General features: G+C 44.7%; 1 protein-coding gene across 32 annotated transcripts in view; it reads right to left on the bottom strand.

The window, feature by feature from the left end:
* RBFOX1 (RNA binding fox-1 homolog 1) overlaps positions 1-14,267 on the bottom strand; it is a 1,569,090-nt gene that overhangs the window by 330,834 nt on the left and 1,223,989 nt on the right. The window contains exon 1 of one of the 32 annotated variants that reach the window (XM_082713134.1): positions 4,948-5,049. The exons of the other annotated variants lie outside the window; for them this stretch is intronic. Within the exon in view, the coding sequence (XP_082569260.1) occupies positions 4,948-5,034 (87 nt within the window). The 5' untranslated portion in view covers positions 5,035-5,049. Of the gene's footprint in view, positions 1-4,947; positions 5,050-14,267 lie in introns of those variants that run through there. 32 annotated transcript variants of the gene reach the window in all.

The raw sequence follows: 14,267 nt of genomic DNA on the forward strand, positions 1-14,267 counted from the left end.
TTACAGTCTCGGGGAGAAAAGATAACAAAGTGTGGTCGGGACACACATCCAGCAAAGTGGACTCTCACCTGCTGGGTTCACAGAAGAGTATTTCGGAGCCGATACCGGTGTCGAGCACTTGGAAATTTCATTTCTGAGACTCCTCCCAGCCCCTTTTGAGCCTATGTCTTTGAACTGTTGAGTCCTAGGTTTAAACAATGTCCAATTCCACAGTGCCCGTGGCTTGGGGAAGATCCTGAGGCTTGTCTCGATGTGTCACCCCAACATCGTGAATTCACCCAGGTGCTCTGCTCTGCTTGGAAGAGCATTCTCCTTAGCTAACCTGTGAATGCCTGCCGGTGCTCTACAGCTCAACTCAAATGCCACTTTTCCCTTTTAACCACCCACTTCCCTCCGCTAAGAGACATCCACCTACCCGCTCTCCTGTGTTTTCATCTGCATTCCCATGGGTGCACCTCAACAGTAGACGGGTGAAGAGGGAAGGCTCTGGCCCCACACACCTGATCCAAATCTCAGCTCTGCCACTGACATTCCTGCGACCTTGGGCGAGTTAAGTTTCTAGAGTGTCAGCTTCAGGTTCTTCATATGCAAAAAGGGCATCATAATGCAGGACTGCGATTCTTCATCTGAAATCTTTGGGGTCATCTGTATTTTGAAATTCAAATTTTTATGGGGGGGCGTGGGGAATTGCCTTTTTTCAGAAAGGTATTTTAGTGGAAACACTGATTATGTAACACCCTCGGCAGGGTCTGGGACAGCACGGTCTGAAATCAAACACATAAATAAATATCCCTGTAGCAAAATATATGAATATTCACACTAAGTGGGATAAAGGAAATCTATAAATAGCCACACATCATTTCAGGTCAAGTCTGCTTCCCAAATGAGTTGGGGTGCCAAACTCCTCCCCCCACAAAACCCTGATTTACAGAGCTTTTTGGAATTTAAAATTACAGATAAGGGATGGTGCGCCAATAGCGCCCAACATGAAGGCTTTTAAGAGTAAATTAAAGTAATATACCTATGTATTTAACAGAACACCTGGACCATGGCAAATACTTAGTAATTGTTCCCTGTCATTCTTCACTAAAGCAATCATTGCAATATCAGCTTTGTGTTTATCTAGTGCTCTCATCCACAGGCTGTGAACCTACAGGTCAGTGGCTATAACTATCAGTTTTGTGTCCTGCGTATCCAGAGCGGTGTCTGGTATAGGTTACCAGTGAATGAATAACTAAATTAACAAATGCGTGGGGAGATAGACGAGGCTCTGTTTGTACCATCCTTCATCTAGGAAAATAGCCTTTTGATCCATTATCTGTAATACCGAAATGAGATGGGAATTACTTGCCCGGGTATGGAGAATGAGTCAGCCACGTATCATCAAAGGGCACACTTTCTGGACAGATATCTACAGCGAGGGGTGTGAGTCTGAACTTACAACCTAGAGCCAAGGGCTCATTAGATCTAAATGCTAAACAAACAGACTAATCACTTACAAAGCCACTGTTTTCTTAGTTGCCTGGTTTTGTGCGGCTGTGGTCCATGGTTTGGATTAGCCATCTTGGTAACTTCTGGATTCAAGACTGACTGACAATTGACTTGTCAGACTTTCTTTGTTCTCAGATCAGACAGCTCATCGATCATTCAAGGTACTGTTGAACATTTAGAAGTAAATAAAGAGGTTCAATAGGAACATACATTGTTTCTTTTTAACCAGAGAGTCCGAGATTGAGATCCATACCAAGGGAAAGGAGTACTGTTTCTATAACACACTCAGTAATATTACTTTTTTCTTCTTCTCTTCTGCTTCTCATGACCCTTGAAACTGTCCAAACTGTTCAGCTCAATCCCACATGGCCATTCTGGAATTCTTTACATGGCTAGAAGGAAAAACTATCCACCTTGCTATATATTTTACAAATTTAGAAATGAGATGATGGGGGGAACCTGGGTGGTTCAGTGGGTTAAGCCTCTGCCTTAGGCTCAGGTCATGATCTCAGCGTCCTGGGATCAAGCCCTGCAGTAGGCTCTCTGCTCAGCGGGGAGCCTGCTTCTCCCTCTATCTCTGCCTGCTGCTCTGCCTACTTGTGACCTCTCTCTCTGTCAAATAAATAAGTAAAATCTTAAAAAAAAAAAAAAGAAATGAGATAATGTTCAGGATATCCAATATGGTAACCATTCTTGCTTTCCTAAGGGATAGCAGAGGAAGATCAGTGATAACTTCTGGAACAAAAGACCCTGGTGAGTAAAAAACAACTCCACTCTCTGTTTTGGTTTGTTTTTTTTGTTTTGGTTTGGTTTGTCAAAAACAATGTGATGTTTCCCTAACGCCTGTTATGATGTCTGGTCAATTACTTATTTGTTTTTTACCCCTTAGTGGACCAAAGTAGGGCAATGTTAGCATGAATTAAAAAAAAAAAAAAAAAGTGGCACTTGAAAGAATTATGAAATGGAAGTTCTTCTGCCACAGAATTGTTGGCTCTTGAGGCTGGAAAGACCTTGGGAGGAATCTCAAACTCTGATCCAACAACACTGTCAAGTGCCCACTACAGCTCTGTTTGTACATCTCCAGTCACAGGGAACTTACTACTGATGATGGAGTACACATACTATTTTGGATCACTTTCAGGTCTTGCTGATGACATTATTAAGGTGTGGGTGGCATCTTCCACCCCTACAGGAAAGCTCCTGCTTGAAAAGTTGGTAAAACAAAAGAAAAACAAAAAAACTAAAAAACAAACAAACAGAAAAAACCCCCCAAAACATACAAGGTCAAGAAATTGGTAAGCAAGACTATATAGCCCATTGGGATAGAGGCCAAATGGTGTCAGAAGCCTCAGCAAAAAGGTGTGTGTGAGTGTGTGTGTTTGTGTGTGTGTGTGTGTGTGAGTGTTACAATTTTTCTCTTTGAGCTGCATTCCCTCCCCTTGCAAAATGTTACTGCAGTGGGGTGATTTGAGTTTCTTGATGTCAATGGGTAAATGACAGAGGTTCTCTCAGCAAACCAGGTGAAGCTCGTCTCTTTCTAGCTACAGCATTTCAGTGTTCCAGGGGAATGGGAGAGGAGATAAATATGTCACAGCAGCTGGTCTAGAGGGTCCCAACTGCACTGCTCTCCTGACTTATGGGTAACTAGTTACCAGAAGTGTCACTTGGGAAAACAAAGTAGGATAGGGCTAAGATTTGCAAGTAAAATCGCTTGTTCCTTCCAAAAATAACTGGATATGATTCTCAAAGCCTCTGCAAAGGAGGAAGAAATAGGGCCTCCCCAATTTCTCAGCTGCCCTGTGTGCCTCCTCATCTATCATTGGGGTAATACGTCCAGAGTGGCATTTCGTAATGACAGCAACATTCCAGCAAATCGATAGTTATTTAATTCCCAACAAGCTCTCAAGTCCATTAAGCCTGATTACATTCACCCATTTCAGTGGGTGCCACTATTTTTCCTACACCGGCACTTAATCTATAACAGGAACTTATGAGAACTTTCAAAAGCAATTTCAGCATCAATCAGCATAGAGTGAAGGGCACGATTTGCTTGTAATTATTTATCGGACGGGGCGGCAGAGGGGCTGACAAAACTCCCAACAGCCGACCTTCACCCCAAGTTTCCAGTATAAGCAAAAGGCCTTCCAGTCTGCTCTGGAGTCCTGCTTCAGACACCACGAGCACCCCATGGACCTGCCCACGCCGGTAAAGATGGAACCCTTTCCACGTTGTGAAGGCCCATTCTCTAGATGGCTCACTTATTTCCCACACACCATATAGGAGTTTCCAAACTGAGCAACAGCCGTAAGTCTAGGAGGACAGAATGTTCTGTTAGTATGTAGAATCACCCCGTGCACGTCTCAAATCACCAAAGTTCTTAGAGTTCACAAAAGCCATTTGGAAAAGGGGAAAAATGTGTTTGACCAGAACCCTACCCAGAAATGTTCATTCACAAACTAGGATATTGCAGAATTTTAAAATATAGTTGGGTGGAGAGCAAGAACAAAGGTGAAAGTGCACAGTGAACACAAAAGACACTTAAATTTCCTTTCCTGTAGAAACGCAACACAGATTTATTACAAAGGGATGGCTGTTCTTAACCATATAACAAGCAGACGACAACCACCTAACCATCTGGTTTCCCATCATGTTCGGGCTCTGTCCCTGACTCGGTGTTAGCTTTTCACAGAGAATGTCAAACATACACCCAGAAGCCATGCTTGTTTAAAAAGACAAACTTATGGTGGGGGCGGGGGGGGAGTCCCAAGTCTGTTATTGGTAGATGGTTCTCCCTGCACAGAATTAATAGCCTTAAAAGTCAAACCAACGCACATCTCAATTCTTCACTTTCTTGCCATCATTAAGATGTAAACAGCTGGTAAGGGATTCCTAGAATAGTCTCTGAACTTCATAAATAAACCATCAACAGAGTGTTCCCTTTTGCCTCAATGCCACCCCTCAACCCAGGTCGGCAGCGGGGCGGGGAGTGGGGGGGGGTTCTATGAAAATAGACAACCCACACGAAGGCAAACACAGGAATTAATGCATATTTCATGCTCCTTCTATTTTCCGGGTTAAAGCTCTTAACCAAGTCACCTCATGATAAGTTACTCTGCCTCATGATCAGCTCTGGGAGACCGAGTCCCTCAGAAAGCCGGGAAGGAGAGCAAATCCTTTGCCCCGTGGTCAACCCTCCTGAAGCAAAGGCATGAATGTTAAACAGCGCCCAGATCAATACAAGCAAATATAGCTCAACTACACCATTTATTCAGCCATGAGAGATGTCAATAGCCAGATTAGGGTGATCCATCTTTTTGATTTCCTACTGTCTTCCCACTGACTACACGAGGGCTTTTTCCTGTATTAAAAGTGTTTGCTTTCTCAACCATAAAAATTCCAATTATTACTCTGAGCGCTCTGGAGTTAAGTTGCTTGCTGGCAGTGGCCTTGAATTACCTGGATCAGTCCGGGGAAGTAGGGGGCTGCTGGAACAATCATAGGCACACCATAGGGATGCAGGAGGACTCCTTGAGAAGGCAACATGCTTTACGTGAAGGTGTTATTCCCTCGGAAGCTCAACACATCAATGGAGAGTTAGGGGAAAATCTATAGACCCAACTTCTTCCGAACTACAAAGCGGAGAGCCAAATCGCTTCTGTCAGGAGCCAAGCACTCATCAACGCGGAGAGGGGAAAGAAAGAAAATCCGCATCAGCAACTCTTAATGTGAAAGTTTTCTTCCCAGACGAAGAAGAGACACAGCAGCTGCAGCGTTGAAGCTACCAAAATGGAAGGTGCTATTTTGGGAACGGCTTGCCTAACATGACTAACCAAATACTCTTCATTAATTTAGTTCTCAGAGAGAGTGAGAGAGAGAGAGAGACCAAATGACAGAGAGAGAGAGAGGCAGTGGGGCTATTGGGTTTGGGTTCTTCCTAAGGAATTGGGGCAAAAGGCAAGGGGCAGAGTCTGCATGGGATTTTTAGCCAGAAAAATTGAGAATGTAAATTGATATGATTATCAGTTGCCACTTAAAGCTCAAGTAGGTTAAATGCGGGCAGCCTTTGGTACTGATCAAACAGAAGCTAAGGTGGCGGTCTAGTTTGTGCTTCTCTCCCTCCCTCTGGTTTTAATTTTAAAGGGGCAATCTGTGCAAATAATACAATAATCACACCAGCTAACATTTGCAGAGTGCGCTATGCACAGAGAATGAACTAAGTTATTTACACGGGCTAAGTCATTTATTCCCGCAACTCTCTGAACTATGTATTATCTGTTCCGGGCAACACATGGGAAAGGGGGCTCACCCTGGTCGAATAGTTTGCTCACAGTTGGAGTGTCTGAGTCTCGGTTTCCTCATCTGGGAGACTGAGTAATGAGAGACCCTACTCATTGGGTTGTGTGACAAAGCCCCTGGTGCGATGCTGGAGGCTGTCGGCCATTCTCATCCCGTCTTCCCTGTTTTCCTGACAGTCGGTATGGATACATCTCTGGCTTCAGATCAAAGGTGCAGATACCGTCACTCCCGCAGCAAGAAGGCACATGGGCTGGTGGAGCGCTCCCTGATTTTAAAAGCAAGGACGTGAAACAGACAAAGCAAGTCTGCCCAGCTAATGCTGAAGGCCCAGGGATCATAGGAAATCACCTTCAAACGGAACATCCGCTTGCCACATTCCACCTCTAACTCTAAGCAGGACATAAGATATAGATTTTGTAGAAACTCGGAGAGCTTCAGACACCACAAAACATATTCAACTATTGGCTTTTTCTAAATCCAAATGTCAATTCCTCCACTTTCAGATAGCCAAGGTGTTTTTACACTACACTAATTTTAGTTGCTTGATTTAGCTGCATAATTACATTTCTAGATAACAACAGTGGACAGCGTTTGGCAGAGAATTCAATTATTTAAGGCTGAATTTTGGCCATCTTGACAAGATTTCTCTGTAATTGATTCTCGTGTATCAAAGTGGCCACACTGTTACAATTCAGAAAGCTCCAGTAACAGCTGCAAGTTGACCCCTCTTACTTAACAGCCTGATACTGTTTCTAACTTTAGCTTTTGACTCTGACTTTCAACACTGTGCTTCTGAGAAGTTACCGGGGAGGACAGAGGCATCTCCATGAGACAGCTTCCGGGGATGGGACAGCTATTCATTACTTTGGTAAGGGCTGGGTCAGATTGATTTATGTCTCTTCAGTGTTATAAAATGGAAGGACTGTTGGAGGAGGAGGCAGGAAATAATCTGGTCACTCAGGCTAGAAACTTACACATTTAGATCCTTGGTTTCCTAAACTAGAACAGAGGTAACGATATCCACTTACTCTTCACCAAGACTGCTCCAAAGGGCAAAATTCTGGGAGTGTTTTCGAAACTTCAGTTACATAAATACAAAGGATCATCATATTTATTACTGTATCTATTGTTTTGGTTAAAGAACCTGAGGAGTTTGGAGAAAAATGAGAAATATATTGCACATGGGCATAGAGATACCTAGCTATACCCTTTGCAGAAGGCATTTTCTTTTTCTTTCTTTCCTTCCTTCCTTCCTTCCTTCCTTCCTTCTTTTCTTTCTTTCTTTCTTTCTTTCTTTCTTTCTTTCTTTCTTTCTTTCTTTCTATTTTCTCTCTCTTTCTTTCCTTCCTTCCTTTCTTCTTAAGATTTTATGTACATATTTGAGAGAGAGAGCAAGAGTGAGAGAGAGAGAAAGAAAACAAGTACAAGCTGGGTGAAGGGCAATGGAGGATGCAGTCTCACTGCCGAGCAAGGAGCCCGATGTGGGGCTCAATCCCAGGACCCCGAAATCATGATGTGAGCCGAAGGCAGAGGCTTAACAGACTGAGCCACCCAGGCACCCCTCTGTTTTCTTTTAAAGAACTCCATGATACAGAAGTTTTTGCTGATCGTAATGAGTAACCATTTCCTCCTGTCTCTTAAGATAAGGGCTGTTTTGTGACCCTTTTCATTTTGACTGCTAGGAAGCTCAAAACCAAATAAGAAGTTCAACTCTGCCCATTGTGTTGGCCTTTACTGCCTGCATATTTCTGTTCTTGTCTTCTTGTCCTCACCACCTCCCATCCTAACTATCGATATTCATGTTGTCTTTGACTCTGGCTGTCTATCCGTATATTACTGTCATGTATTATCTCTAGTAGTTCTACTTTTGGAACTGGATGAATTGAATATATTCTTCTTCCAAGCCCATCTCAAAAACATTATGAAATAATAAGACACAAAATTTAATGACAGCCATTAAACAAAACCTCTTTTTCAGAACACAGCTTCTGCTTTTCCAAACAGGAAGCACCTAGGATTACCAGACAACAATTCTTTTGTTCTTTCATCCACTTCCTCTGTTAAAAGGCAGACAACCACCTTCTGCCTGTCCCTCCTTACCACGGGCTAGAATGCACGGCACATGCTAAATGGTCGGCTATTCAACGTCTAGTATGTCTTATTAAACTCATGCGTTTTTTTTTTTTTTTTTTTTTGCAGAAACTTTGATATGTAAGCATAAAAGAATAAAGTAGAGAATAGAGGAGCCTGTGGTAAGGAGACACAGGCAGACCTTAGAAACACAGAATTCAAGCGAAGGGCCATGGGTCAATATTGGTGACGGCCATCCCAGACAGGAGGGTACACTTGTTTCTATAAATGGGCAAATCATTGATAGCTCAGGTGTTAGGACCTTAGTTCTCTGCTGTAACCACTCAAGACTGCTACCGATCCATGAAAGCAGTGACAATACAGAAAAAAACCCTGAAATTTGAATTTCCTCTGATTTTTCCTGTCATGAGATCCTCCTTTCATTTTTTTTCCCCTTCTTGAAAAAATATAAAAACCATTCTGAGCTTGAGAGTTGTGAAAATGGGTAATGGGCTAGGTTTGGCTCACCAGCCATGGTTTGCTGATCCCTAATTGAGAGCATGTATTTTTAATTAAAGCTCTAGAAGTCAGACTTTAATACGATAGCAAATACATTCTCCTTTTTGGATGCCCTCTGCTTCCCCACGTACTTCTTGATTTTTCTGTCACTTCCTTGGTGTCCATTCTGTCGATCGTCCCTTGTATCAGGGATTTCCATCAGGAGACTTTGTTTTGTTTTGCTTTGTCTTAGCCAGGTTTTGACAGTTCAGTCTTACCCACCTTTCTGAAAAAATAAAAAAACAAAAAACCCCTCACCTTCTGTATTCTTTCCCCACCTTCCACGATGACACTCCCTTCTCAGAGACTGCTTTCTCCTTCCCCTTCCTTAAAGTGGTTGCTCTGCCGAGGTCAGACGCCACATCTCCTTCCCACATCTGAGAGCAAACATGAGGATTACGTGGCTCACCACCAGCCTTTGTGAGGGGCAGCCACCCAAAGTGTAAAGGCTCCCATAGGAGAAGGGAAGAGAAAAGTAACGCAAGTGTTGGCTGGAGGTTGGGAGAGGACAGCACTCGGAGAAGACCGGTGGCTGCCATATGCATTCTGTTGGTGAACGGAGCCAAATTCAGCCTCATGGACAAAATTCAGTCTGAGGAGGAGGACGGAGGACAGGAGGAAGAGGAAGATGGCTGATGACAACGATGGTGGTTTGTCTGCATTGTGTAAGACAGAGGTGATGTTTTTAAATGGAAGTGTCTTGTGTAAAATTTAGGTCTATAGTAGAATCTCTTGAAAGCCTGGAAGATCTAGAAACTTTGGGCCACATTTCCTTGTACCAACCATCCCTGAAGTCTGGGAAGGACCTGCCTCCTCCATAGCTCAGGAAACTCAGACTCTGTGAGACTGTCTCCACCATTCTTTACCTGTTTCCTGAAAAGAGGCCAAATGTCAGTTGCTACTTGTCGACCATTGAAACAGAACAAAACAGAAGGCATAAAGCAGTGTTCTTCTGACAATATTAATTGCGCTCCCTATCTTTTGGATATTGACAGTGTTTATCTGACCATATGGATCTACGCAGAATATTGAACCACTCCTACCTCGCCATTTCCAGGCAAAGTCGGGGGAAAAGACACTCTCCTGCTCTACTCAAGATGATATTCTTCATCTTGAAGATGGTATTCTTCATCTTTAGTTTTCCAGATTCATCCTCTAAGACATACCGTCTTTACTTCTACAAATCACTTTTTTTCCCCCCTAAAAATTAGTCTAGCAAGTTGCCTTTGCCCTACACTTTTATAAATCCAAGCCTCTGTACAATCTGGTCTGTTACGCAGAACTATTCATTCTTCCATCTTTCTTTCTTCCTTCCTCCCTCCCTCCCTCTGTCCCTTCCTCCCTTCTTTTCATCCAATTCAAACTCACTGGCCTAATCAAATGTTACATCTTCTGCAAAGCCTTCCTCATGAGGCAGAATGAGCTACACGATCACCTATCTTCTAGAACCACAATAGCAAGGTACAAGAATGCTGTGAAGTATGACTATTCCTCTGGAAGGTAGACTGGCTCAGATGAAGAAGCCCACCATTCCTTCTTGCTCAGCCAGTGACTAGACAAACAAAGTTTCCCAAAATGCTTCCTAGGAGAATGATGGGTTGAATGGCTGCTTTGGGAAAATGTGAGGCAGGGTGAGAAGTTGCAGGGCTCTCCTGATAACTGAGGGCTACCTGTATCTCTCTACAATTGCCATCAAGTGGCCCTGGGGACATCTTGACAAAGTAGCAAAAGCCTGAGTCTCAAAGTTTGGAGAGATTGGGTTCTGCCCCACTTTCAAACATCTGACCTAGGATAAGATCCTCAGTCCCGAGCCTTAGTCTCCTCGGGGGTGAAGTGACCCAACACCCAAGACTCCTTGCAGGCAGGTTGCTGCCACGGGATGGATGGCTGAGCACGTGTGTTCCAGCATTTGGAAGGTGTTCAGAAAGGTTGGTGTGTTTTGTTTTGCTTCCTTTTTGATTTTGTTTTTTCCCCTCAGTAGGTCTTTAGTGTACTTGTGTGAAACTGTTTTCTAATCATCTCTATGCCATGTCAAGTTTGTCTTCTCTGTACCCCATCAGTACCCACACTGATGACTCTGTTAACAGGAGCCACTTCTTTCTGTCCCCTCCTTTGAGCAGGCACACGCGGGCTCCTCTGGCAGCCTCCCCACCTTCTCCAGCACTCACGACCTACCCGTCTAAGCCCCAAATCAGTGGTGATTTGTCTCTGGACAGTAAAGACCTGGCTAGTGATCACATCCAGGTGAGATCCATTTTAGCTCTTCTACCTCAACCTCGATCATTTTGTTTTCCTGAGATGGAGGTTCAAAGAGGTTGTGTCCCTTGTCCGAGTTTATACTACAAAATGTGTGCTTTATCAGTTACCAAGAGCCAGAGTTCCCTTCCACATGCCCCTAATATCTGCCAGATCATCAAGAGTAACCACTCTAGGGCAACAGCTGGAACCAATGTTGATCAACTCCACTCACGACCAGACATGTATTCAAACCCCATCCAGTGCAGGTGAGAAGAGCAGGGAAGGGCTTTACCTGGCAAAGACCTCGAAGGTAAATTCCCTGAGATGCTACATAATGCTTATGGTCCTGATGCTGGGGACAGACAGATGAGTTCCCACCAGAGGGGGGGATATTGAAATGTCAGGGAGGCAAGATCTTCCACAGGAAAAGCTTCCACAGACTGTGGGCAGGATGTGCCGAGCCACTGATCTGATGCTCCTTCATTTGTATCCTCAGTGGAGGACAAGTTCAACTAGGAAAGGGACATCCTGGGAAGAGAAGCTACATCCCCATCCCCTCTTATGGATTGGTTTGGGTTCATATGTGTAAATGAGTTGATGCTTGGAATGTTCTTACAATAATGACAAGTGTCTCCTAAGCATTATGTCTCACCAAGACACTACTATTCCCTCACTGTCTGACACTCATCGCCCCAGTGGCTCCCCTCTTGCAAAAGCACGAAATCACAGTAGTTAAGAACTCTCACTGAGCCATACTGTCCATATGAAAAGCCTAGTTTCTACCTACAATAATAACCAGAACTCAGGTGGTCTAAGAATTGAAAAAAAAAAAAACATGCCGACGTGTTTAGCTGAGGGACAGACTCACAGCACTTAATGGGTGCTGGTAGCTGTGGCAGTGGTAGTAGCATTAGCCATAGCTGATCTGGAGGATCAAACCCGCTCACAGCAGACCTCCCCCAAAGCAGGATTATCAAAATCCTTTCTCCCTTTAACCTCTAAGAGGTTAAGTAAAATAGTGTTCAAAAAAGCAACCTGCATTGTGCCTTCTCGTGTAAGAGCTTATCTTCTTCTTCCATGACTCAAACCAGAAATTAAGACACAGGGGCTAACAAGGCTGTGCGTGTGGCTTCTGTGCATAGAAGGTTCAGTGTTGAAACCAAAATATGAGAATTTCAATTTCAAGTGAGGGTTTCTGGGGATGATGTCTTGCCTTTGAATCTGGGACACTGGGTCACCCTATTACCTCCAAAAATGGTTATGCAGATGCACAAAGAAAATTCCAGTAAGTCTTGTAAGTGAGGAGGCTGCCGATTATCATTAGAAACACGAACCCCCAGTGGTAGAGGCAGTACCAGGCTCCTCTTAGTTCATTAAGCGCTTCTTGACCTGATTCTCCTCTGAAAGCCAGACTGACTGGCTGAATGAGCAAATCTAAGAATATCAACCCCACACATCATCTCTGCTGAGATCAACAATGCTTCAAGAACCGACCCCTGACCTGTCTTGGGATGAATGGCAACTGGGTTTGAGAATTTGTTGACCTTGCTTGAGGCAAACAGATGCTCCCTGGGGATTCTCAGAGTGGGGGATGATTATCAGCTGCTCCCCTGGATTTTGCTTTGTGCCCTCCCTGGATCTTCTGCATCTGTGCTGCAGGTCCCTGCAGGAGCCGGGCACAGAAACGCTCCAGATAGCACAGTCTCCAGGACTCGTCATTGGGCCTTTCTGCCCAAACCCCATGCACATACTCTACTCTCTGTGAACTGGCTGAACACGTGAGTCCCATGTGCATGCTTCTCTCCTTAGTGACTAAGCACCCGGACTGGTACCTCCCACTGGGCTCTGTATGACAGAAGCTTGATGATACCCTTCATTGTAAAAAGAACCCATGACCAAAGAATCAGGAGAAATTCAGCTTGCTGTCTCTCCCTCTTGGGAATTCGTGATGCCTATAAGCATAGTAAAGCACCTCAGAAGTCGTACAAGGCAAAAGAACAGAAACCTGTTTGACCTTGTTTGGTCCATATTCCCACATTCATCTGATGACCGAGTGGCCATCCGTCCATCGATCCATCATCCAGCCAGTCACCCGTCCATCCATCCGTTCATCTGTCCAACCATCCACCTTGCTATGTGATATCTGGCTACCGAAAATTAGCAGTATGTCCGCCATGTGCAAAGTTCTTTACCACTTCTCTTCTTTCCCCTCCTGCTTCCTCATCATCCCCTCCTCCTCCTCCTTCTTCATCATCATCATCACCACAGTTCTACCATTTGAACGAACAGTCAACGCTTACTTTGTGCCAGGCACTGCACCAATTTCATCACACGTGCTCCTCTCTACAGCCCTATGGAATAGATTGTTGGATTTCTTACATTAGAGACAAGAAAACTAAGGCACTGAGAGGTGAAGTGAATGACAAAGGAAATACGGCTGGTAAACTAGGAGCTGTACCTTGAACGGAGCCGCGGAGCCCCTGGGTACTAATTCCCTGCTAAAGCCCTTTTCTGGCACGTGACCGCATATAACTCTTCTGAGAAACGCTGGCCAGGATGAAACTCAAGCTGAGTGGCCTCCTTATCTCCTTTGCCCTCAAGACCTCACTCGATCTCAATGGAGACTGGAGACAAAGGAAGACACAAGAAAAGCCAGTACAGACAGCTGGATGACACTTTCAGGCTTGGGGCAGGTCTGGCCTCCCCCTCCCCCCAAACTTCAGGGAATGGGGAAACCTCCCCAAGCAGAGGAGGTTCAAGGCCCACGGAAGTGGTCTGGTCACATGGGAAGACCAGCAAAACGCAGGTATGGGTCGGGAGGGAGAAGAGGGTGATTCAGGAGAAGGGGTGCCGAAGAGATTATCCTGCCACCTTCCTTTGCGATACTGAAGCACCATTTCAACCTCCAGGGCTGTCTTATCCTCGACTCCTTCCCAAACTAATGCCACTTCTGGGGAGATGTGGTGGTTCTTTTTTCTTTTTTTTTTTTTTTAAAGATTTTATTTGTTTATTTGACAGAGATTACAAGTAGACAGAGAGGCAGGCAGAGAGAAAGAGAGAAAGAGAGGGAAGCAGGCTCCCTGCTGAGCAGAGAGCCCGATGCGGGACTCGATCCCAGGACCCTGGGATCATGACCTGAGCCGAAGGCAGCGGCTTAACCCACTGAGCCACCCAGGCGCCCCAGATGTGGTGGTTCTTAACTGGTATTTTTGATGCATGGACCACTATAAGAATTTTGCCTTCATTCCAGAAAACTGCACATAACTCACAAAATTCTCCATATCATTACAGGGGATTGATGGCCCCTTTGAAATTCTTCTGGGGACCCTCCAGGAGCCTCTGGAGCTCTATCAGATGTTGACATATGTGGCCAAGATGTGCTGTGCTTTTTTTTTTTCTTAAAGATTTCATTTATTTATTTGACAGAGATCACAAGTAGACGGAGAGGCAGGCAGAGAGAGAGAGAGGGAAGCAGGTTCCCCACCGAGCAGAGAGCCTGATTCGGGACTCAATCCCAGGACCCTGAGATCATGACCTGAGCCGAAGGCAGTGGCTTAACCCAGGCGCCCCAGCTTTTGCTAAAGGAAAGGCATGGATGGAGCCAGCATCGCTTA

The sequence above is a fragment of the Mustela nivalis genome (genome assembly GCF_964662115.1).
Source record: "Mustela nivalis genome assembly, chromosome: 19".
Classification (NCBI taxonomy): Eukaryota; Metazoa; Chordata; class Mammalia; order Carnivora; family Mustelidae; genus Mustela; species Mustela nivalis.